General features: G+C 37.5%; 1 protein-coding gene across 1 annotated transcript in view; it reads right to left on the minus strand.

Moving 5' to 3' along the window:
* Window positions 1-27,211, minus strand: part of LOC126297545 (glutathione hydrolase 7-like) — a 54,521-nt gene that overhangs the window by 5,543 nt on the left and 21,767 nt on the right. The window contains exons 3-8 of the mRNA XM_049988466.1: window positions 23,682-23,833; window positions 20,753-20,986; window positions 8,161-8,333; window positions 3,091-3,381; window positions 2,035-2,161; window positions 1,615-1,922 (exon numbers count right to left, since the gene is read on the minus strand). Coding sequence (XP_049844423.1) covers window positions 1,615-1,922; window positions 2,035-2,161; window positions 3,091-3,381; window positions 8,161-8,333; window positions 20,753-20,986; window positions 23,682-23,833 — 1,285 coding nt within the window. The remainder of the gene's footprint in view (window positions 1-1,614; window positions 1,923-2,034; window positions 2,162-3,090; window positions 3,382-8,160; window positions 8,334-20,752; window positions 20,987-23,681; window positions 23,834-27,211) is intronic.

Genomic DNA, 27,211 nt, shown 5'->3' on the forward strand with positions numbered 1-27,211 from the left:
CTGGACCATTTTCTCAGATCTACAACACACACATAACACACCTTATGTGGCGACCAAGATTTATCTTGATCACTAACTTTAGATTCAAAGTATGATAGATAAACCTTTTTCACAAAGTCTGTAATGCTTCTTTGGTGTTTTTTAATCACAAATTCACCACAAATACAACAAAACCTGTCAGCAGAGTTTTTACAACCACGATTAGACATTGTACTTAGTAAATGTACAGGAAACGGGAAAGTGAGGTTAGGTTGACAGTAAACAAAACATAATCTGTTAATACAAAAATAGAATTGAACTTTTTTTTGCCAGCAAATGTTTTTCAGCAGTGCTACCAACATCATCTATAAATTTAACTGTAAAATGTGAAGAAATGGTGAGTGATACAGTTTTTTTAAATATCATATTTGGATTTTCCACCCTAAAAAACATAAGAATAAGGTGTTTTCAGCAAAAAAGTTTTTCCTGTGTAATTGAAAATCTATGACGAAAGTCTTATAGTCATAAGATTTCTCCCCTGGTGAATGAAAAATCAACCCTAATAATTTTTTCTTTTTTTTTTGTTATTAAATGGTTCATTACCTCTCCAAACCATACTTAGATATTATTTATACAAGACAGGGAACAATTCATGTCAAATCTTTGCTTTAACCATTTTTAAGGGAAATTTTTATTTAATCTGAAAATATTTTGCTTAATTTTACAATATCTGTACAATGTATTTCAGAGCAAAGTTTTGAATAAGAGCTAGCACTTTTTTTTTTTTTAGTGGCTGCAGTACACTTAGCCAGGAAGGCAACCTGTGAAAGGAACAATTCCTGTGCAATGATTAGGAATTTTTTACAATAGTCCAGATCTGTCACAAAGTACTGAGATGCCCATATCTGAAGTCTATGGGAGCATGCAAATCTTGATGAAACTACTGTACTGTACACATTAAAATCTCATATTGTTATGCTATATACAGCGAACACTAATTTGAAATACACTCAGCTGTTGAAGATACAATGACAACACGTAGTGAAAGCTTTGAACGTTAGTGTAATCTAATACCAAAGCAAAAGAAGTTGGTATTATATATTGAGATTTTGAACCAGATACTCCTTTTCCTGGGTTGAAAGAGAAAGAAGAAGAAAACGACACAAAAGAAGCATCCCAACACATCTCAGGACACAAATCAAACCTTCAATTTCCCACTATCCCTATCCGACTCCTAATTTCATGGAAAGTTCTCTTACATACCTTGCTCAACTATTACTCTTCTGATAAAGAATCTACGAATGATGACTTAACTGAAACCTAAGAACTGATTCCACACTGAAATTTTAACTGTCCAGTAGAGTGTGTACAATAATTAAACTTGGTGACATATTATAACTATAAGGAATAGGTGAAAGTTACTGGCACTCAAGGCAGGCTGCTAGAATGATGGCTCATTGGTGAGAGCTTTCTTGTAAGCAGTTTTTATCTGTCAGTACATTTAATTATAAAGGCACACTGCTACAGAGTGACAGTTCCATTCCTGCAGTTGCTTTCGTTTCATAATACATCAACATGTAAAGAAGTTTCATTATCACTAAGTTACACGTTACTATATAAATAATATTTCCTTACCTTCGTACTGAATCTGGTTCTCCACAGGGTTGTACCGAAAACGTGGAGCTTCCATACTAGTGCTAATATTCTTTTCTCTTGTTATGTACTCTACAAGCAGCTGAATGCCAACTACTGCATCTCCCACTCCAGAAATGAGCCTTCTTCCACAAACCTCTTTCTGTACTGCTATAATTGGTGTAGCAAGTGAGAAAGGTCTTTTTCCTGGAGCAAATGCATTACTTCCTGCATTAAAATTTTCCATTGCATTATTTAATACAAATCCCTCTTTTGTCAACAGCTGTGAACCAAACCAGGTATTCAAGCCACTGGAAATGAGAAATATAACTATCATTTTGGGCAGATACACACACAGTTTAATGTTCTTCTTTCTAAACAGAAAACATTTGGATATAACAAGCTTTGGCACAACACACTAACCTCACAATAGAAACATACAAGTCATTAAGATCAACAGCAGCAACATGAGAGCCCACTGCTTCTGGATAACTCCACAAAGCTGTTGAACTGAGGAGCCCATGATCAGAGGTGTTGTCAGGCATGTCACCTGGACAAAAACAGAAAATGTCAATAGCAGTGATTAAAACTGTGTCAGACTAGTATACTAATTTCCTAATGACAGCTTGCAGCAGACATTAACAGATTTTTGCTCCAGATCTTTTGTCAGGGCTATATTTATAATTCCAATACACAATGGTCCAGATTTGTAGATTAAGTAATTAAATGTGTGCTTTTTGTGCTGTTAAATGACACGTGTTTCACCCTCAGTGGATATTTGACTAGGTATAGATCAACTGTGTGATCCAGCACTCCGTACACCTTCTTGGCATTTCGTTTATAAATTCCCGCATTGCAGTAGTATATTTCATTTGGTATTCCACTGGGGTCACTATTAGTCCCATTTACAGGAGATAAAGATTACTTGAAATTAGTGGCTTAGGTGAAGGCTCTGTGAAGTCTGGTGTGTGGCACATTTATCTTTCATTAAAATTGTGACACCAACTTAACTGGACAACACAGGTCCCTGATAATATAATTGGTGTTTACTAGACTTGGTGTGTACTTATTTGTGGATCAACCAACCTCTTCTTTGGTCTTTCATGTAATACAAATATTGTGCCTCTGACATGAATGCAGACCAGTTAAGCCAGGTAACACTAAACAGACTGCAGCAGTGCTAATCCAGACTGAGTGCACATAGTGAACAGGTAGATCTCTGATATCACTAGATCATGCAAGCCTGTTATTCCACCAGTTTAACATTGCAGTTTGCTTGTTTAATAGAGACATGTTTTAGTTGCTTCTAAAATCAGCATGAAATGAACACCATAAAATAATCTCACATTTGTTTATGTATCTGTCAATCACCAGTAATTCGGCTGCGAGGTGTCAGGTTCTCTCTACTCTCTGCATTATTTCTATAAATGTTAAAAGTATGTTAATGTACATCAACCAGTGAAACAGTTAGTCACTCACCAAATGAGTTGAATTGTGTTCTGTATGTTTCTTGCATGGCTGCAGTTAATGCCTGTATCATTTCAGTAAAGTTTCCAACTATCTTGTTGTTATCTAATTTCCTTAGTGTCTCCAAGAGGAATGGTCCACCAGAAGGAGAATCTGGTACTATTATATTGAAACTTCCAAACACAGAGTGCAGTGCTTTTCTTCTTTTAGGCTGGTATGTTTCAAGATCTTCTTTCTTCATAACACCTCCTGCTTCTTCAACTGCAGATAGCACTGCATTTGCAAGCTGTCCACTATAAAGCACTAATTTATGACAGAAAAAGAAAAAAAAATATTGTTGAAAATTAATGAGACTCCATTTACTGGAACTAAAAAGAAAAAGCTATCATTAGGGTGCTACAGCTTTTAAACATGTAGAAGTTTCATAAATAACTACAAAACACAAATCTGAAGGCTATTACAAGAAGAAAGTGCCAAGTGTAGAATACAGATTGAGCAAAGAGCAGCGTAACAATTCCCTGTACACCCAAGTAAAGTACATGCAGCATTTATGCTATCAGCATTACAGAATCATTTATCAGCGAAGTGAAGGGTAGACTAAATACCACTTCTGTTTTGTCATTTATTTCCAATATCTACATTAATAAAGTAAAAAGTTAGTAAATAAAGGTTACCACTGATACCAAGTCTTTTTGCTCATTTTCTGTAGCATCTAGGTAATTAGAAATGAGGTACTAGCTCAGTTCAGATTAAGTTAAGGCTTCACATTGAATGGTGTGGAGTAAATACAAAATTTTCAGCAGGGTTACAAGACTAGGATTCAAACCTGGCTTTTCCCATATATGATAAAAGTAAGGTTTTACTTTAATGTTTTGTCAACATCAAAGTCATTAGAGATTGCATACTAAACTTAACTGTACAGGGACATGGAGGAAACCGGCCATGAGCTTGACTTGTCGAACAAATATTGATCTGCAATGATTTACAGAAATCAGGGCAAACCTGAATCTGGATGATCAGGTGTGGATTTGAACCCTGCTGTTCCCAAATATGTATCCATTGTTTTAAGCATTGCTCCAAATCACTCAGCTCCATAAAATAACCAACTATTTTACTGCAGCACTATCTCCCCTGTGGGTAACTGTTTCAGAAGTCTCCACTCTTGCAAAGGCAAAGACTTAATATAAGTGGCATGTACAAAAGCAAGGCAGAACAAAGTTATAACTACATTTGATTATAGAATAGTCACATGCCGATAAAACTATATACAGTAACCAAAGTACCTATGTATTAAAATTTAAATTACACTTATCCATATGAGACTTATAACAACTGATATATATTTATGTGCATTGGAGAAAATACTGCAAAACAGAGGCATTTATGCATCTGACTATCAGAAATATAAATAAATGAAAAAGTTTCAGGCCAACACACACTTATTAGTTCCATAAAATAAGTATTTTGATGAAGTGACTACATTGAACTCTTCAGACATTCCCTGTATCCTGTTCACATCTTGAGGTGTCAAGTATTCTGTCAGATATCAGTGTCGTTCTGCATGATATTTCGACAACATGACTTGTTATCTTCATCAGGTGCTACCTGAGGCTGCTCGTCAAGTGGAATGGGTCCAGTATTTATAACTACACTAGAAAAATGCTGATATCTAGCAAAATATCTGACACCTTTAGATGTCAAAGTCACTACATGTTGTAATGTGAGGCTTTACACACTGTGATATAAAGAGGAGGGGATGGGGTGAGGGGATGAGGAGAAAGAGTTTTTAACCAACCTCATTCCCATAGTGTTGCCATGATGAATGGGATTCAAATTCTGTGCTGAGTATCTGTGAAGGTTAAGAAAGACAAAGCGCTAGTAAATATTTAAACCACATATTTATATGGTTGTACTTTCATGGAGGAAAAATCCTCCCCCTTAAAGCAATATCTTCTCACATTATTCCCTCCATTATAGGTGAGCTATCACTATGTAACAGCCAAACAATATAGACTTCCAACTATCTGCAGGACTTCACATTAGTGAGCTCAAACTTAGAGAAGGTATATGTGCTATTCCGTATCAGAATTCAATTTTTAATGCCGGACTATGTCACAAAACACTTATTCACTGCTATTTTATTCTAACAGTTTAAGTGAAAAGAGAGAGAGAGAGAGAGAGAGAGAGAGAGAGAGAGAGAGAGAGAGAGAGAGAGAGAGAGAGAGAGGCAGCTCTGAGCGCTATGGCACTTAACTGCTGAGGTCATCAGTCCCCTAGAATTTAGAACTACTTAAACCTAACTAACCTAAGGCCAACACACACATCCATGCCCGAGGCAGGATTCGAACCTGTGACCATAGCAGTCACACGGTTCCAGACTGTAGCGGCTAGAACCGCTCGGCCACTCTGGCCGGCTCTATTACAAACGCACAAAGTTTAGACAACATTTCAAGAAGAATTTGAAGAAATGTACTTATTTACTTACAACAGAAAAGTATTTTGATGTATGTTATTTAATAATATATCAGCTGTTGGCCAGTGGTAGCAGCAGCAAGTTCAGTCACATGAAAAATAATGTACACAGAACACACAGAATCCAAGATGCAAAAGAAATAAATTACACAACATACTATAACTAGCCAAATAAAATACTTCATTTAATTGGATGTTGTCAATTAATGTAATTTTCATAGCAAGATAAATGTACAACTATGTCAAAACTCAGTAAATGAAGCAGGCAAAAAGGAATACAAACGTCTCAACAATGATATCGACAGGAAATGCAAAATGGCTAAGCAGGGATGGCTAGAGGACAAATGTAAGGATGTAGAGGCTTATCTCACTACGGGTAAGATAGATACTGCCTACAGGAAAATTAAAGAGACCTTTGGAGAAAAGAGAACCACTTGCATGAATATCAAGAGCTCAGATGGTAACCCAGTTCTAAACAAAGAAGGGAAAGCAGAAAGGCGGAAGGAGTATATAGAGGGTCTATACAAAGGCGATGTACTTGAGGACAATATTATAGAACTGAAAGAGGATGTAGATGTAGATGTAGATGAAGATGAAATGGGAGATATGATACTGCGTGAAGAGTTTGACACAGCACTGAAAGACCTGAGTCGAAACAAGGCCTCGGGAGTAGACAACATTCCATTAAAATTACTGACGACCTTGGGAGAGGCAGTCAAGGACAAAACTCTACCAGCTGGTGAGCAAGATTTATGGGACAGGCGAAATACCCTCAGACTTCAAGAAGAATATAATAATTCCAATCCCAAAGAAAGCAGGTGTTGACAGATGTGAAAATTACCGAACTATCAGTTTAATAAGTCACAGCTGCAAAATACTAACAAGAATTCTTTACAGACTAATGGAAAAACTGATAGAAGCCGACCTCGGGGAAGATCAGTTTGGATTCCGTAGAAATGTTGGAGCACGTGAGGCAATACTGACCCTACGACTTATCATCGAAGAAAGATTAAGGAAAGGTAAACCTACGTTTCTAGCATTTGTAGACTTAGAGAAAGCTTTTGACAATGTTGATTGGAATACTCTCTTTCAAATTCTGAAGGTGGCAGGGAGAGAACGGCTATTTACAATTTGTACAGAAACCAGATGGCAGTTATAAGAATTGAGGGGTATGACAGGGAAGCAATGGTTGGGAAGGGAGTGAGACAGGGTAGTAGCCTATCCCTGATGTTATTCAATCTGTATATTGATCAAACAATTAAGGAAACAAAAGAAAAGTTCGGAGTAGGTATTAAAATTCATGGAGAAGGAATAAAAACTCTGAGGTTCGCCGATGACATTGTAATTCTGTCAGAGACAGCAAAGGACTTGGGAGAGCAGTTGAACAGAATGGACAGTGTCTTGAAAGGAGGATATAAGATGAACATCAACAAAAGGAAAACGAGGGTAATGGAATGTAGTCGAATTAAGTCGGGTGATGCTGAGGGAATTAGATTAGGAAATGAGGCACTTAAAGTAGTAAAGGAGTTTTGCTTTTTGGGGAGCAAAATAACAGATGATGGTCGAAGTAGAGAGGATATAAAATGTAGACTGACAATAGCAAGGGAAGTGTTTCTGAAGAAGAAAAATTTGTTAACATCGAGTATAGATATTAATGTCAGGAAGCCGTTTCTGAAAGTATTTGTATGGAGTGTGGCCATGTATGGAAGTGAAACGTGGACGATAAATAGTTTAGACCAGAGGAGAATAGAAGCTTTCGAAATGTGGTGCTACAGAAGAATGCTGACGATTAGATGGGTAGATCACATAACTAATGAGGAGGTACTGAATAGAATTGGGGAGAAGAGGAGCTTGTGGCACAACTTGACTAGAAGAAGGGATCGGTTGGTAGGACATGTTCTGAGGGCAGCGTGGAGGGTAAAAATCGTAGAGGGAGACCAAGAGATGAATACACTAAGCAAATTCAGAAGGATGTAGGCTGCAGTAGGTACTGGGAGATGATGAAGCTTGCACAGGATAGAGTAGCATGGAGAGCTGCATCAAACCAGTCTCAGGACTGAAGACCACAACAACAACAACAACAACAACATGTCAAAACTGATTAAATGACAGTGTGATGAAAATATAAAATAATAGGCACCTAGGAATTGATTACAAAAATTACAACTCTTCTTGAACAAGGAAACTGAAGAGTAAATGTCTATAAAACTACAGGAATATTTCATTGGCTTCATACAAGTAAACTGCAGTTATGAAAGTGCTCACTTTTAACACAGGGCAACAAGTTCCAAAACATGTATCTTACTACACTGATAAGCAAGATTTGTAAGTAGCTAAGACTACATTAGTGCATTTTGAAAGAATTGCTGTGACCAAAAATTCTCTCTTTGTTTCAGTTATGACAAACATTATGATTCTAATTCTGATAAATATCTGATTTAGAACACAGAACAAGAGGCAGCTTGAAAGTATTTACAAATTCAGAAGTATAAAAAAGCATTCAACAATAAGAAGGTTAATTACACATTAATACCTTGCCCGTGGAATGTTAGTCTGCACTTAATTATGCCATCACCAGTGCTCAATAGAAATGACATAACTTTCACCAACCATCTGGTCCATTAGCAGCTATCATCTCAAAACTATCTGCAAGCTTTGGTAAAGTCAGATTTCCACCTGCTTCAATGTTCTTGAGGAAATTCTGGAGCCTAATGGTCTCATTAAGCTGAGGATTTATATGTATATTTGATGAAATTAAACTGGTGGGAACAGGAAATCCATTCCTGAAAATAAAATGAATGTATCAGGTACATTATTCATCTGTCACCTCTAACTGATACAGAAGGGAAGCAATTTAATTACTGCTGTTTGATGAAATGCATGTCCAAATTGGTAATTTTGAAAAAAGAAAAGAAACTGTACAGGCCAGTTCCTTTCCAATCTTAAACAGTAACGATAAAGTCATCACTGTTCCAGTCACACAATGAACTTTGCTTTGCTGCCCCCACCCTCAGAAAAGATTGAACTGATTGCCCTAGTGAGACCATCTCTCTCTGAAAAGGGGATGTTCCTACCTTCAGTTTTTTTCTATAACACTAAAGACTAAAAATGTAAGGAAGGAATGAAAATTGAAGTTTAATGTCTTGTCACCATCAAGGTAATTTAAGATAAGCACAAAGTTAGACTGAAAAATGATGGAGATCCAATGTCACCTCTCCCACAAATTACCATAGCACGCACCTTAAGTTATTCAGTAAAACTACAGAAAATCTACATCTGGTTGGGCAAACATGGATTTGAACACGTCTCTTTAAAAATTTAGGTCTAGTGATTTAAAATAAAAATGTGAAAAATCCAAGCAGGGAGATCAAATATTAATGTATTAAATGCTGAAGATCAGAACAGGCAATAATCTAATTTTGGAAGGGAGATGATACGTTGAGATATGGGAGAGCTTGGACTTATTGATAACAATCTAACAACTGACTTACCATTAACAGTCAAGGCACAAAAAAACAAATATTAGAACAAAATTGTCTTTTTCACAATTGACAATGAGAACATGTGGGGCTTGGTGACACAGTGGATAAATACACAACATAAAAGAAAAAGTTTGGCTAGCACATGGACATGCCTATTTGTTTAATTCAATGCTGTCTTTGTTCAACCATATGGTGTGCCTTCCAGGCACGAAGCAGCAGCATGTGTGTACACCAAGAGAGTGGTTCACATGCAAGTGCTTCCAGTGAGACAAACTTATAGTGTTCTCCTGCACTAATAAATCTAAAGCATACTTTAATAACCAAGAGGTATCCACCTAAAGAAGCCTTTCTCTGAGTTCAGTTTAAGAAGAGTCAGGCTTTATCACATTCTGTGGTTTATTTGTACTTAACTGGCATTCAGTAAAATCTGCGTAATTGAATAAGGAAAGTTACAACACTGAGTATGTGAAAAATGCCAAGTTACACAATGATTAGAATTCTATAGTAAAACATTGCCATTCTGCTATTTTGTACCATCAAAAGAGACCTCCAGCTTCAAATTTCAGATTTTCCTGAATTGTTTTTTGATGTAGAAATATACGAGAGCAAGTTGTGTTACAAATGTTTATGCCCACAAATGATTTTTTTTGTCAGCTGTAGCACTTGTTTATTTTTTTATTTAATTGTCTTGATCACAAAGTTCTAACAAGATTATCGGTTTCAGTTATGGAATAGCCATCTTCAGAATCTACAAGAGAAGTAAAATAAGCATCTGCTATGTTGAAAGGTTAAAAAACAAAACAGAAATCAAAATATAAACATGACATACATCACATTCTGCTGCACAGCAACAAGCCATTAAAAAAGTACAACAAAACTTTGTGATTAAGACAATTAAAAAAAATATGTGCATGTGATCACTATCCAGATGCTCATTTTATGTCAAATGACACATCACTTACTGCTGATTATTTTGAGTTGATCTCGGGTTAAAAAATAGGAGCTGCTGTAAACAAGTACTGAAGCTGAGTGCATACATAGAAAGAGGTTTCCAAAGGTACAATGAATAAATGAGTAGTGCTGCTGAATTTATCATCAGTGTATGACTGACTGGATCCAAGGGCTTTTACTTAAAACTTCCAAAATGCAAGAAAAACCTGATCATGAAAACTATACTGATAGAGAGTACCTGCAGAGTCCATCTGAGAGACAAGATACACAGTTGCACAACACTTCAGAATGGGCTACCTCAAGGTTCAAAACTCACCCCCTTACTTCTCAACTTATATAATTAAACATGAAAACATCCATAAATACTGAGGAGTTAAACTTTAGCATACACTTTCTTACAGGCACCACCTACATGAAGTCAAGCAAAAACTGAAATCCTGAAACTCTATACTAGTCAAATTAACAGGCAGTTCACGGACAAGCAACATAAACACAATGCACACATCAGAATTGGCACAGGTTTATTATAATGCAGAATACAATGCCCCAGGATGGGCAATGAGTGCCCACACAAAAAAGTTGATGTGCGCTCAATGAATTGATGAGGATCATAATTGGCTCAGTGAAACCAACCACTACAACCTGGCCACCAGTGCTAGCCAATATCAAAGCGCCAAACATCAGATGCAAATCTGCAATGAAAAAGTAGTGGAAGAAGGCATCGCACCAGTGTGATCTCTCAATTTGTCATCATTTACACACGAAGAATTGACAGAAGTCGAGGATGCCTCTCTGGAGAACTATCCAAAGATCAGACTTTTTGAGGAGGAAAGGATTGGTATGAGCACTGGCGAAGTAACACATTGCAAAATGGATCTCTTATTGCTGACGTGACCAAACAAGTTCATGGTTTTGACCTTCCAAGAATACTTTGGAGAAGATTAGACAGGATAAGGACTGGGATAGGTTGCTGTAAAACTTAAAGACAAAATAGAAGCTTCCAATTGATCCTTTCTGTAAGTGTAATGAACTTCAAACTACAGGCCATATTTTAAACTGTGTAATTTGTTTTTCAAAGGAGGAATTGAAGATATCCACAATGTGTCTGAAATGCCCTTGAGTGGCTGAATAATCTTCAGTGTGCTATTGCAATGTGGTGCGTATGGTGTACAGTGCATTTATAAATGAATGGTGCAGATTTAAAAATTAATAATAACTGATTTATTACTTTATATGGGCAAACCTTACAGCAGTAGCAGCAGCAACTGTTCAAGTTATTGATGGATTAATAATAATCCTTCAACATGTGCACCCTCGGTCTGCACATGCTTTATCTGACCAAACACTTCCTCAAGGGACACGTGTATTGGCAGTATACAAACTTTGTCTTTCACAAATTCCCACTGAAAGAAAGTGCAGGGTGTTAAATCCGGCAAATGATGTGGCCAGGGGAGAAGGTTGTTGCGTGCAATTGCAGCATGTCCAATCCAGCATTGGTGAAAAGTATGATTAAGAAGCTTTGGTGAATTCCTGCAAAAATGGGATAGAACACTTTCCACTTGCAAAATGTAATATTTGTAATGTGTCCAGTTGGGGTAACAACCATTTTCCCAACATGTACCAAAATGAGTTACATGTCATTGCTTGTTGTTCGAAGAAAAACAGGCCATGCACTTTCTCGTGTGACACCACACAGAAAACATTCACTTTTGGAGGGTCATGCTGAAGCACTATCACTGTATATGGTTTCTCACACCCCAGATACAGAAAATTTGTCTGTTTACCTTGCCACTTACATGGAAAGTGACTTCACCACAGAATATGAGTCTTTCTACAAAACGAGCAGCCTTCATTTTTAACAGCAGCTCTTCACAGAAGTCACACTTTTTCATTTCTGTCTACTGATGTAAGGGCCTGCATTAATCCCACTTTGTGTAACTTAAAACATTGCTGCTTAGGCAACACCTTCCACACCACAATCTTTGGTATGAAGAATTCCCTGTCTGCTTTACTAAGTGATTTGTGAGGACTTCAGTGAAATGCCTTGTGCATTCTTTCAACGTTTGCATCAGACACACAAGGTCAACTGGGACTCTTCCCCTTACAGATGCATCCAGTTTCCATAATCTGTTGGTACCACCCACCTAAGCTGTTATTGTGTGGCAGGTCTAGCCTAAACCATGCACAAAACTCACGCTGCACTGTAACCACAGATCCGGACACTGCAAAACAAAGCACACACAAAGTCCTTTCCATTGTGATGCGTTCTTGGAAACACTGTGCAGTAAGGATGACAAGTGACGAGTGGATAGCATATCGCAAAATTGGACAGTTGCCACTGCTTATACTGTAATCACCCAGTATATCTGACCTTGTTAACAACTTTTTTTTAAAATAATTGCTTTAGATTCATGATATTCATGATATATATATTCATATATATATATATATATATATATATATATATATATATATATATATATATATATATATATATTAAAAATAAAGTTTCAAGACTTACCAAGCGGGAAAGCGCCGGTAGACAGGCACAATAAAATAACACACAAACACATACACAAAATTTCGAGCTTTGTCAGGAAAGAGGGAAGGAAAAGGAAAGATGAAAGGATGTGGGTTTTAAGGGAGAGGGTAAGGAGTCATTCCAATCCCGGGAGTGGAAAGACTTACCTTAGGGAGAAAAAAGGATAGGTATATACTCGCGCGCGCACACACACACACACACACACACACACACACACACACACACATATATATACAGACTACAGACACAAGCAGACATTTTAAAGGCAAAGATTTTGGGCACAGATGTCAGTCGAGGCGGAAGTGCAGAGGCAAAGATGATGTTGAATGACAGGTGAGGTATGAGTGGCGGCAACTTGAAATTAGCGGAGATTGAGGCCTGGTGGATAACGAGAAGAGAGGATATATTGAAGGGCAAGTTCCCATCTCCGGAGTTCGGATAGGTTGGTGTTGGTGGGAAGTATCCAGATAACCTGGATGGTGTAACACTGCGCCAAGATGTGCTGGCCGTGCACCAAGGCATGTTTAGCCACAGGGTGATCCTCATTACCAACAAACACTGTCTGCCTGTGTCCATTCATGCGAATGGACAGTTTGTTGCTGGTCATTCCCACATAGAAAGCGTCACAGTATAGGCAGGTCAGTTGGTAAAACACGTGGGTGCTTTCACACGTGGCTCTGCCTTTGATTGTGTACACCTTCCGGGTTACAGGACTGCAGTAGGTGGTGGTGGGAGGGTGCATAGGACAGGTTTTACACCGGGGGCGGTTACAAGGGTAGGAGCCAGAGGGTAGGGAAGGTGGTTTGGGGATTTCATAGGGATGAACCAAGAGGTTATGAAGGATGTGTGTGTGTGTGTGTGTGTGTGTGTGTGTGTGTGTGTGTGTGTGTGTGTGTGTGTGTGTGCGCGCGCGTGTGTGTGTGTTTTAACATTAGGCACAAAACTGTATAATTTTTTTGTAAATAATTTTTGTGATGCTGAGTGAATATATTTAAAAACAATAAATACACAGACCTCAATTTTGAATATTACAAATATGATTTTCACTGGCAAAAACACCCATACAAGACGGGATGATGCCATAGGCTTGGCAACATGTAATGACTAACTAACCTTTCATAGTCTCAAATGGACAGTTGTGTTTACAGTGAAGCAAGGTACACTACATTCGAAATCCTATCAATAAGATAGGTAATAATATTAAGTATGCACTTTGCAAATTACTCATCCAGAATGTGTCTACAAAAACATTCAAGTTGTTTTTCAGCATGCTTGCATGTTCTCAATACATCAGTTATTTATGGGTACATTATAAGATCACGACAGGGAAGAATTAAAATGTCAGCTATGGAATTCCAGAGTTAATTCCTTTTCCACAGTTACTGAAAGAAGTTTATTTAAACATTTTTGATTCGGATCAGGATTAGTCCCACTCAGTGTGGGACAAATACTACTTGGAGCTTTTGTCAATAGTAAGCCAACGGAAATTTGAGGAATATTTTGTAGATGAAATTTTGAAGGAATGATTTACACTCTTCTTGCAATTGCAGAAATTTTGCTGCTTCAGTATTTTATCAGTCTTTGGTTTCTTATGAGAACTGAATTACAAGGAAACAAGCTTTGTATGGAGTGAACTATGGTGATTTTGAAAATATTGAAGTGTTAGCAATGCAACAGCCTTTAACATAAATTATTTCATCAAATTCAGTGCTTAATAAGTGTGTGGAAACTGCATTAAAGGAGCTTGAACTGGAATTCTCAAACAAATGGGAAGGCCATCATGCATATATTATATACTGACAGAAAAAAAGAAAAAACCGCAGTACCAAGGAGGAGTTGTGCGACATAAATGAAAGTTGGTAGATGTGTTTCTACATCTGAAAGATCATGTCTATTCAAATTCCATGCTTGCTGCATAAAAATGGCACTATGAGGATGCAAATCAGGTTTGCTTTAAAGACATGCTGTAATGGTCATGAGACTGGACATGCTGAGTTTATGTTTGTCAAGAATGCCTTTAAGGCAACAAAGATACCATTAACAACCTCTAAGTGAGTTTGAATGAGGTCATTTAATACGGCTGCGGAAGCTTTGTGTTTCTTTTGCAATATTGAAAAAAACTTAGCACAAATGTAGCCACTGTACGCGATTGCTGGCAGTGGTTGTCACGCAAATATATGGTTGTAAGAAGACTGGGTTCTGGACAGCCACATGGCGCTACTGAGAGGGAAGATCATCATAGTTGGTGTATGGCTCTGGTGCATAGTGCTGCATCTGCAGCAGCTATTTGAGCAGCAGTTGGCACCACAGAGACACACCAAACTGTTACAAATCAGTTACTTCAAGGAAAGCTCCGAGGAAGATGGCCTGCAGTGTGCATCCCACTGACCTCAAACCACTGCCATTTGTGACTTCAATGGCATCAAGTGAGAGTTCATTGGACGGCACGGTGGAGGTCTGTTGTGTATTTTGATGAAAGCTGGTTCTGACTTGATATCAGTGATGTCTGTCTGTTGGTAAGAGGGAGGCCAGTCGAGGGCCTGCAACCAACCTTTCTGCATGCTAGAAACACTAGAACTACACCTGAAGTTATTGCCTGGGGTGCAATTCTGTATGACGGCAAGAGAACTATTGTGGTTATCTTGTGCAACCCAAGTGCAAATTTGTACAACAATCTCATGATTTGACCTGTTATGCTGCAACTCATGAACAGCACTCCAAGGGGTGTTTTATGATAGTATAACTCTTGCCCACATACCGCTGCTGTAACCCAACATGTTCTATAGAGTGTCAACATGCTGCCTCGGCTTGCTTGATACCCAGATCCATCTCCAATCAAGCGTATATGGGACATCATCTGACTACAACTCCAGCATCATTCACGAACAGCATTAACCAACTCTGTACTGAATGACCAAATGCAACAAGCATGGAATTCCATCCAACAAACTGACATGTGGCTCCTGTACAACACGATGGAAGCAAGTTTGCATGCTTGCATTTAATATTCCGACAGTTATACTGGTTATTATTGTAGTAGCATATCACATTTGCAATGAGTTATCTTCCACTTACATTGACCTGTGACCCTGTTACATTAATCACTTAAATAAGTTACCTAGACAAATGTATTCCCCAAAACTTCATTACTCTACATTAATTATTTTTTGATGTTGTGGATTTTTTTGGTAATATAATATGACACTGGATCATTAGAGAACTTTATTAAAACTTCAGAAATCTTGTAATGAAGTTCAGGTTCATCTTACTCCACCCCCTCACTGGTATGTCGAGTTATCATCAAAGCTGTTTGCACAACATTTGAATTTCTCCAGCAATCTTACAGTACAACTTTTATAAGAAAATTATCTGAGTATAAATATTCAGAATACAGAGATCTTCACACTTATGTACAGTAAGTTACATTTATTTGTGGTAAGGTTCAACTGTCAGTCCCAGCTCCAAACATTAACCCTCTGCAGGTCGCACTTCATTTCGTTAAAGTTTTCTTACATTGCAAATTCCCTGTGTACAACAGCATCACTGTAGACAGCCTCCTGGAGTGATCAGTATCATCCACTAGATCATTTATATATACATCACAAACAGTAACGGCCCTATAACACTTCGTTGGGGTATTCCCAGAATTACTTTTACACCTGACACTTTTGCCCTGCTATGAACTCAGTCACAAACCTGGTAGGTAATTCCATGAGGTCATATTTTGTTCACCCCATGACTGTGAACATATTTCACATTGGATATTAACATGAGCAGTATTTTCAATGGCTCTCTGGTGAGACAGTGTGAGCTGAGTCATACAATGTAGGCTTTCACCGTTGGCATTTGCGATACTCCTGATATTTGATTTATGAGCATTAGGCATTGGTCCAAGGCATAATTCTCTACCTAACATCTTGTCTTCCACTGCATGAAGTCTCCTGCAGGCATGTTGAGCTTGTTTTGAGACTGTAACAGCTTTTTGAGTCATTAGAGTCTCTGATGAAGTCTCCAGCAGCAGAAGACAAAATTATGCCTTGGACCATGGCTTTATACCCATAAATCAAATATCAGCAATAGTGTGAGCTGAGTTTCACCAGGTATCTGTTAGTGAAATCCATGTGGGTTCTTACAGAGCAGACCTCCATTCTCCAAAAAGGTGCCAGCCCAAAACACTTTCCATAATTTTACAACAGGATGACATGAATAGTATAAGTCTATAATTATTTGCATTTGTTTAACAAACTTTTCCAGAAATGAGAAATACCTGTACCATTTTTCAATCACTTGGAATCCTTTGTCACTACACCAACCTATGATAAACAGTTTTAGGAGGAGATATAGTTCTTTCGCATAATCTGTACAGAATCGTACAGGTATCTCAACGAGGTCCAGATGCCTTTCCTTTTGAAGATGACACCCTTTTTACATACATACTTATGCCAATATCACAGTTGAGGATTTGATCCTACAAGATGACAAAATCTGACCACACAGGAATTGTGTCATGGATATATATTTTCAAAAGCAAACACTTCAGCCTATGGGGTGCCCAGCTTAATCTCCCAACATAGATCCAGAAGAGCACATTTGGGATTATCTTGGGAGGCATGTTACTGCTTGTAGATGATCTGTACAGACCTTTCTCACAATGAGAGCAGCTTTACAGAGAATGAAGCTTGCAGGTGCCATCAGTGACAACTTAATACATTATTGTTCACGCAATATTGCTGTTTGAGGTAAGCACAAACAATACTGATAATATTTGTAATATACCAGATGGACACACAATTTTTGTTTTTACATTTCAAAAGTTCTTTACTTTTACAAATAAAGTTTCTATTTTGAACCAAGCTTTCACAGCTTATTAATGAAATCTCAGGTAACACTACTATGCGTCCTGTCACAGTTACCAATGTTAATGCACACTCCAGTTTAGTTGATGTCTTTGGTTGCAGCTGACATATTGCAACTAAGAAATTGTGATTGTCAATAAATACCCTTGCCCAGATTTCCTTAAAAAATTAGCCATAGCAAATGAATCTGTCACTGATGGATGCTTGTATGGTGTTAGAAAGTTCCTGCAGTAACTGAACAGCTTCTGGTTTTCTGATGATTTAACACACTACAAGTTCCAGGAAATGTTGCTGATGAATCACTTCTCTTGTCATTTCACCTTAAAATAATCGTGTTCTATAAATGATCCACTTGTTATAGAGTGTTTCTAGCCTCCCCCTTTCAAGTTATTGTCTCTTTCAATCATTTCCATGTCTAAATGAGTAAAATATTTATTTTTGCATGTTCATACTATGTGGCTGTATGACAACTGGCACTGGAAAAAAACTGCTTTCTACAATATCTTGGCTGGTCACCTAGTAATTTTGTCGAATATATATTAGTAAACTCTGTGGCAAAATTGTAAAAAGCAGCTTTGATAATACTTCATGGAGCTAGAAGACAGTACTGAAAACGTAAAATTGTTAACCACTCCTGGACTTCAAACACACAAAATAAATTTCAAAATTGGCAACATGTCCCTTCATCTCTAGTCAGTCAATACTGTCACTGCATGATAGCAATGGAAATGTTACCAATGATGGTGCCACTAAAGCGGAGTTACTAAATACAGTTTTCCATAATTCCTTCCTAGAAGAAGACGAAGTAAATATTCCAGGATTCGAAACCAGAACAGCTGTTAGCATGAGTGATATAAAAGTAGATATCTTAAGTGTTGAGAAGCAACTCAAATCACTTAAGAAAGGCAAGTCTTCTGGTCCAGATGGTATACCAGCCAGGTTTCTTTCAGAGTATGCAGACACAATAGCGCCTTTTTTAGCAATCATATACAACTGCTCACTTGACGAAAGATCTGTTCCTAAAGACTGGAAAGTAGCACAGGTCACACCAATATTCAAGAAAGGAAATAGGAGTAACCTATTGAATTACAGACCCATATCACTGACCTCAATTTACAGTAGGATTTTGGAGCATATACTGTACTCAAACATTATGAATTACCTTGAAGAAAATGACTTATTGATATATAACCAACACGGATTCAGAAACTATCGTTCTTGTGCAACACAGCTAGCTCTTTATTCCCATAAAGTAATGAGTGCTGTCGACAAGAGATCTCAGATCGATTCCACATTCCTAGATTTCCAGAAAGCTTTTGATATCCTTCCTCACAAGCAGTATTAATCAAATTGCATGCATATGGAGTATCATCTTAGTTGTGTGACTGGATTCGTGATTTCCTCTCAGAGAGGTCACAGTTCGTAGTGATTGATGGTAAATCATCGAGTAGAACAGAAGTGATATCTGGTGTTCCACAAGGTAGTGTCATATGCCCTCTGCTGTTCCTGATTTACATAAATGATCTAGGTCATAATCTGAGCAGCCCCCTTAGATTGATTGCAGATGACGTTGTAATTTACCGTCTAGTAAAATCATCAGACGATCAGTTCCAATTACAAAATAATCTAGAGAGAATTTCTGCATGGTGCGAAAAGTGGCTGGCACTAAACAAAAGTGTTAGGTCATCCACATGGGTACTAAAATAAATCCGATAAATTTTGGGTATACAATAAATCGCACAAATCTAAGGGCTGTCAATTTGACTAAATACCTAGGAATTACAATTACGAGCAACTTAAACTGGAAAGACCACATATTAATATTTTGGGGAAGGCGAAAGAAAGACTGCGTTTTGTTGGCAGAACACTTAGAAGATGCAACAAACCCACTAAAGAGACAGCCTGTGCTGGAATACTGCAGCACGGTATGGGATCTTTACCAGGTAGGATTGACGGAGGACATTGGAAAAGTGCAAAGAAGGGCAGCTCGTTTAATGTTATCATGCAATAGGGGTGAGAGTGCCACTGATATGATACACGAGATGGGGTGGCAGTCACTGAAACAAAGGCGGTTTTCTTTGTGGCGAGATCTATTTATGAAATTTCGATCACCAACTTTCTCTTCTGAATGCAAAAATATTTTGTTGTCACCCACTTATGTAGGGAGAAATGATCATCATAATAAAATAAGAGAAATCAGACCATGAATGGAAAGATTTAGGTGTTCCTTTTCCCACATGCCATTCAAGAGTGGAATGGTACAGAAGTAGTATGAAAATGGTTCTATGAACCCTCTGCTAGGCACTGAAGTGTGAATTGCAGAGTAACCATGTAGATGTAGTCAATTTTAAATATATGCACTTACTCATAAATATTTGTTTCACCATGGTGATTAATGAAGAATAGACAGGGAAGCTGTACGTCACAAGTGTGGACACAGTATAAGGCGCTGGACACACAAAAAGTTCGGAGCAGCTCTCTCCTGTGCTAGCAAAATAGGTAAATTGCCTCAAACACTGTTTACAAAGAATGTAAGTACTATTCCCATCAACATTTGGTAAAACTCATTTTCGCCTCATTTAAAACTCACTATATCTGTCAACATGAGAGTTTTGCAAATACTTACCAAAGTGTATGTGCACAAAATTGTGAGTGTAACCATAAATGAGTAATTCTAATCATTTTTACTGTTGCTTTGTACACAACTGCTTGCTTATGCCAGCATTCTGCCACAAAATGACAAAATTACTAAATGTACAGTGGGCCGACTTTTAATTAACATTATGCCTATTATTTTTGGAACTGTGGCCAGCAAAACTTTTTACGCCATTAGCTTACAAAGCATTTGAAAAAAAAATTATGAGTACTAAACTATTAATACTATGGAGCAAGAAAGAAACAAATTAAAATCTATCTCACTCAAAATAATGAAATAATTTTCCTAATGTTAACTACAAATTTATTTCTCTCTCAAAATTATTAAAATTATTCTTTGCGGAACTAAATATTTAATGGGTATTCCATCTTTAAAAAGGTACTAATTATATTTAATCAGCTACTGAAGGATTTAAAAAAATTATTATATCCTGATGATAACACAGTTTTATTCAGTATCCAATTGTTCATTTCCACAAACTAGCTGATAGGTAAGTAACAAAAATCTCTCAAATATCCAAGATGTGTGAGGTGAACCCAAAATTGAATGCTCCTCAAACAATCCAGTAGCCTTGACACTAATGCCCTCCTGTCATAAGCTGTGCTATGTCACTCCACTCTCCTTCTGTCCTACTTTTGTTCGTTTTTGAGCTACTTATGACATGTTTATTCATACCACCTATTTACACATGTGAACGGGATAAACTGCTAATTACCTTGCAAGTCTTGCTGATGGACGCACAACCTCAGACCATGCAAGTTTCCCATGCATACTGTGAACTAAACCGAGTCCTCTCAGTAAACCAGGTACACCAACAAGTAGCCCGGCTTTCAATCCTTCACTACTTGTCAAGAGACTTTCAGAAAGGCTAGAAGGCGCTGTTTCTCTAAAATCTATAACATCCAGAACTTTCTTCTTCCGATGGTCATACACAATCAGAAATCCACCACTGCAATTGAAAAAAATTAATCATCATGATACAAAGAATAAGAATATCCACCAGATGGAATTGAAGGGCATTACTCAAAATGTATGTTTATTAACTTCAGCGTAAAATAGTGAAAAGAACACAAAAATCTTCAGTAATGTAAATATACTATTTTCGCTATCGTTTAGGAAACAACTAACATAAGACAACTTTACTATTATTAAGTTACATTTGATGTGGGTGCAATGGTATACAAACATCTGACTTCTTTGCCTGGTTCAGAATATCAAAGTGATGACAGCTAGTCTATATTATAGCCACCACAGCAACAACCAATAGGAGAAAGAGCTTGGTCATGTCCTCTATTTTGTTTACTGTTGTCATAGCACATTTTTACGTTAGGTGCCAGTTGCCACATTCAGCTGCACACAATTCTTGCAGCCAGTAATGTAAGAGCTGCAATTTATTTTAATTGTTTGCATTCATTGCAATTTGTTTTCATTGTTTGCATTGTTTCTCTGTGTGGCGTGTTTATTTTATGCCACAGAATGTCATGAACTAGTTACGAAAATGCACATAAAAGTGATAAGACAACCTCTAAGACTATCACTGCTGTGCTAAGCAAACTCTATACTGGACATTAATGGGTAGCATGTGAATGTATCCAGAAAGGAAACACACTGCTGTTGCTGCTGCAGTTGTATTCTGCACACTGACAAACATGAACCCATAACATCGTCCGTCACATGCTCGACTGTCACTTTTTTAATTCTAATCGAGGTATAGTAGCCAAAAAGCAAAAATGTTCCCTCCCCCTTCCTCCTACACTGTAGGTACACAGGGTATTTAATTCCCCATAAATGTTATTTTCTACTCTTTCTACATATCAGTTTATGACTAAGTCAAATTGTTTGCCACCTCTCAGCACTCATCCTAGGTTTCACATTTTGGTTCAATCACTATCTCAATTTTCTCATACCTGCATCAACCTGCCCCACAAGTGGTAATTTGAATATATAGAATTCTTTCTTCCTCCAGTGTTCTCACAAATGTCACATGCTTGTAGTGTTTTTATTGTATTACACATTTAATAACCTAGTTACACATTGAACACAGATTTCTTAGGACTAAAGAAAAATGTGGTGTGCATACTTTACAGAAATTTCATACCAATGACTTCTTGTTTGCTGCTTACTGGATTACACATAACAGCAACAATATAGCCAGCATAATTATGATAATGATGATGAAGATAAAACACCAGTAAAATGTCAGCAATTCCGATCATTTGAAGAGCATTGTTGACACAATAGCAAATAGACTAATGATGACACTTTGAAAATGACACACTAACAATATTAGTAACAAGCATGCCACTTTTTTTCCCCAGTACATCTGTCAGTCAAGTTTATCTGGAATGGAGATTAGGGTTTTGTGTCCTGCTGATGATGCATTAAAAACAGATGAGTATAAATTTGGATTGGGCAAGGATGGGAAAGGAAACTTTTTATACACATCATCTTGGTATTCACTCTGACTGACTTAGAGAAAGTGCAGAAATCTTAAACATGGGTAGCAGGATGGGAACTTCATCTCTGAATGCGAGTTTAGTGCCTTAACCATAGCACCTCACTGCACTATTTAATGAGGAGTACGCAATGGTTAGCAACTTCATCTTCCACTTAGACTTGCTGCCCGAAGTGCTTTAAACTCAATGCCATTGCAGATAGGACATTTTTATAGCACTATCCACCTTGCAGATGCAAAAGAACCAATAAAAGAATTAATAAATACATTCATATGGCACAAAGTATGTAAAACACACACACACACACACACACACACACACACACACACACACACACACACACTTCGGTAGCAGAGTGCATCCCGATACTGGGAACAATCCCCTACACTTTGGCTAAGCCATTTCTGTACTATATCCTTTCTTCCAGGAGTGCCATTTCCACATGGTGTCTAGCAGAACTTCTGTGAAGTTTGGCCGGTAGGACAGAGTTACTGGCAGAAGTAAAGTTGAGAGGGTGAGTGATGAGTTGTGCTTGGATAGCTCAGTTCGGAGAGTGATTGGTCCCGAAGGCAAAGGCCCAGGTTTTAATCCTGGCCCAGCACTCAGTTCAAATCTTCGGGAAGTTTCAACCACAGAAACGTTTAATTCACATAAGAAGATGGCCTGGTCACTATTTACCTACACAAGATGCACTTCCACTGCTGTCAATTAAAAACTCAAAACAAAACTTGAGTAACGTTATTAACTCTTTACATTACAGCTTATTATCTAGACAGCTAATATAGACCATGAGGCCACATTTTTGAGGATAGCAAACTCAAACTCTATCCAAACAGGCCTCAGATGGCCCAACGGTACCAGCCAACCATAGTGTCATTCTTAGCCGATAGGTATCACTGGATACGAATATGGATGGACATGTTATCAGTGCATCACTCTCCCGGCTGTTGTCAGCTTTTGTAACCAGTGCCACAACTTCTCAATCGGTATTTGGAAAAACATGCTAATTTCACAAAAGGCCTTCAACACCAGAATAACTAGTGTACACAAATAAAGCTTACTCAAAAGGTAGCCCTGAATGCTGATTAACATGTAAAATGGAAGGCGTTGTCAAAGAACTTAGTTTCTTTTAATACTACACTATTCTTGTCTATAAAATTACATAGAAGAGCAGAAACGATAACTCACCCTCCCAGCCCCGTGACATGAAGATTGACGACACCAAGGCACAATGTGGCTGCCACGGCAGCATCTACAGCATTTCCTCCTTTCTTCAGAATGTCAGTCCCAATAGTAGAACATTCTATACTGTCTGTAGCAACACTTCCATGTGGAGTAAACTGTAAACATTCTTTACTAAGCTTAACAGGAATTTATTGTACTAAAATCTATTGACTAACATGAAACTTATACTATCAAGTTTGCTGTGCTGAACATATCTCTCTCACTTTTTACACACAAGGCACAAAGATTCTTGGTAACACAAAATTATGCACAATAACTAAGCTGTATAGTGCTCATCAGGCACCAATCAGTGTCAGTAGGTATATGAATATTCAAGGTGAGCAAAGTTTGAGGACTGCCGTGGCACTGCAGACAGTAGACTAAAACCCCAATGGATATTTTTTAGTGCTTTATCACATGAATACTTTTGTTTCTGACAGCAACAAACCTGGCTGGAGACAGTGGCTGATAGCTCTCCTCTTCTAAGATCAGGCCATCTACAGAGTAAATGGAAGCTCTACAAAAGTAAAAAGGAAATACTGAGTTGCTCAAAAGTGTATCAGCAACACATTGCAGGGCCCACATTCGATACATGATTAGTACTGGATTAAATGATTAATTAGTTATTTACATGTCCCACAGATCATTTGAAAGATTCTCTTATCAAAATGATGCGGAAGCAACCAGTTTACAGGATCTCTATACATGATTACTGTTAGCATTAATTTTATTCCTACACATACGACTACAAGGATTTTTTCCTTTTTTCTAGCTACCAGTTTTTAAGTAGAAATTTGTCAATGGAATAAGAGTTGTCTAGGAGAAACAATTTTAAATTAGGTTTAAAACTTACTTCACTATCTGTCACACATTTTTATGTTCTTTGGCTAATGATCAAAAATTTTTACTGCTTTTTGTTGATCTCCTCTCTAAACCATTGACAGCTATAATAATGGGTAATAAAGGTCATTTAACTCTCTAGTGTTGTAGGTAGTGTCAAATTGTGATGGATTATTTATGACAAATTTCATTAGTGAAAATATGTATTGTGACGGCACAGTTAAAACGCCTCGCTACCTGAAGAGGCACCTACATTACGTCCATAAGTGAACACAATATATTATTCTTACTGCTCACTTTTGTCCAATCAACACTTTCTTTCTGGGTGATGTTACCCCATTACATTATTGTGAGAGACATTAATGAGTAGAAATATGTGGGGATGTTGATACGTTTGGTTTCAAGATTAGCAATTTCACACACAGCAAAAGTAGTTGAACTTAACTATTTGCAAAGCTCAGTAATATGCTTCTACAAGTTTTCATCAACACATACACTGAAAAATTTGGAGCATTCTACCTCACTTACTGACTCCTGCTGATGTGCTACATGAATTGTTGGTACGACTATTTGTTGTATCTCTTTTCAGAATTTAGAAAGTCTATTTTTAGAGAACCTCTTAATAATCCTTTGTAAAATATCACTTACTAACTCTTACGTTGCTTTCTCTTTAATGGGATTTCTTATAACACTAGTCTGTCTGCAAAAAATAGCAATTGTGCTTGTTAAATGTTAAGTGGAAGGTAATTCACATATATAAAAAATAAGAGTGTACCCAAAATTGGAGCCTGTGGGACTCCCTTTGTGATTTTACCCTAGTCACTAAAATTGTCTACCTTCTCAACATTGTCTTAATTATTCAGCACAACCTTTTGCATTCTGTTTGTGAAGTATGATTCAAACCAGCTGTGTGTAAAGCCATCAATTCCATAAGACTTGAGTTTTTCTAAGTATCATGTTCTACACAACTGAAGGCCTTGGATGGATCTCAAAAAATGCCAACTGGCGATATATTATTATTTAAGGCTTGTACTATTTGATAAGTGAATATATAAATATCATTCTCAGTCGAGCAAGTTTTCTGGAATCCAAACTGTGAAGTGCCAAGTAAATTATTTTCACTTAAGTGTGTAGCTACTCTCGAATACATTACTTTTTCGAATATTTTGTGAAATGATGTCAGTAAGGATATTGGATGATAATTGCTTAAGTCTGTCTTGTCACCTTTCTAATGAAGTGGTTTAAAAATTGCATATTTTAACCTGTCTGGAAAAATTCCTTGTGCCAATGACACATTGCATATATCACTAAGGACACTACTTATTAAGTTGAAACAACTTTTCAGAAACCTGTTTGAGATATCACCAACCCCACAAGAGCTGTTGTTTTCTAGAATTTTTATAATGGTATTCATTTCAGTGAATGATGTTGGTACCAATTCTAGCTGCTTGAAGTTTTGTAGCACGACATTTTTAATACATTCACTTGCTTCTTCACCTGGTCCATTTAATGCTGTATCTGCTGCTACGTTTAGAAAGTGACCGTAAAGTACTTGCAACATGTGAATTATCAGTCATAACATTGTCATTTAGTTTAATTGTTATGACATCTTGTATACTGAGTGGCTGTTCTGACTCCCATTTGACAATGCCCTGTACAGGTTTAATCTTATTATATGTATTATTTATTTCTGCCAGTAAAGGCACATTTCTGGACATTTTGTCCGCAGCTCGAGGTCTAGTGACTAGCACTGCTGCCTCTGGATCACGGGGTCCTGGGTTTGATTCCCGGCCAGGTTGGGGATTTTCTCTGTCTGGGGCTGGCTGTTTGTGTTGTCGTCATCGTCATCGTTCGTCATCGTCATCATCATCATTTGTGATAGTGGCAAGATTGGACTGTGTAAAATTGGAACTTTTTATGGGTGCTGATGACTGCCCAGTTGAATGTCCCACAAACTAATCCACCACCACCACCACCACCACCACCACCACCACCACCACCACGACCACCACGAGATTTTATGGACTTTCCTTAAAATACTACAGTATTTTTTGTAGTATGTAGGTAATGTCAGATCTCGATTTAACTCTGGCCTTTACATACATTTTTGTCTTCCTCTTACATAGATTTTAATAGACAAACAAAGTCATATGGATCACAAGACTGTGTTTGGGAATAATCACCAACACCGGTTGGGTTGTGCATGCCTGCTTCCGTATAGAGAAAATAGAGCCAATCTTTCATGCAGAGTCATGTGCCAGTACCTCATGAGCTCATATTCCAGTGTATATAACACTGGTGACACAGATAATGTCAATGAAGACATTGCTTCTATGCTTACAAGCTAAACAAGATCATACATTTGCTGTGTGATGGTATGGGGCAATAATGTGTCACTTTACCGTCTTATTTTCCTTTTAATGAAAATTTGTAATGCCATTTCTGTCATCTTCCAAGCAAAAATACTTAATTTTTGCTATATAGCTCCTCACCTGGAGTTCATACACGTACACTGTAACAAAATTTAACAATATAGCTAATCTTCTATGCTGTAAGCCCAATAAACATAATTCAAGGAATCAGAAGCACTACAATTTTATTGCATCAGATAGGTTGAAATGTGGAAGATGAACTCATCTAATTCTTCTATGTGC

The sequence above is a fragment of the Schistocerca gregaria genome, chromosome X (genome assembly GCF_023897955.1).
Source record: "Schistocerca gregaria isolate iqSchGreg1 chromosome X, iqSchGreg1.2, whole genome shotgun sequence".
Taxonomy (NCBI): domain Eukaryota; kingdom Metazoa; phylum Arthropoda; class Insecta; order Orthoptera; family Acrididae; genus Schistocerca; species Schistocerca gregaria.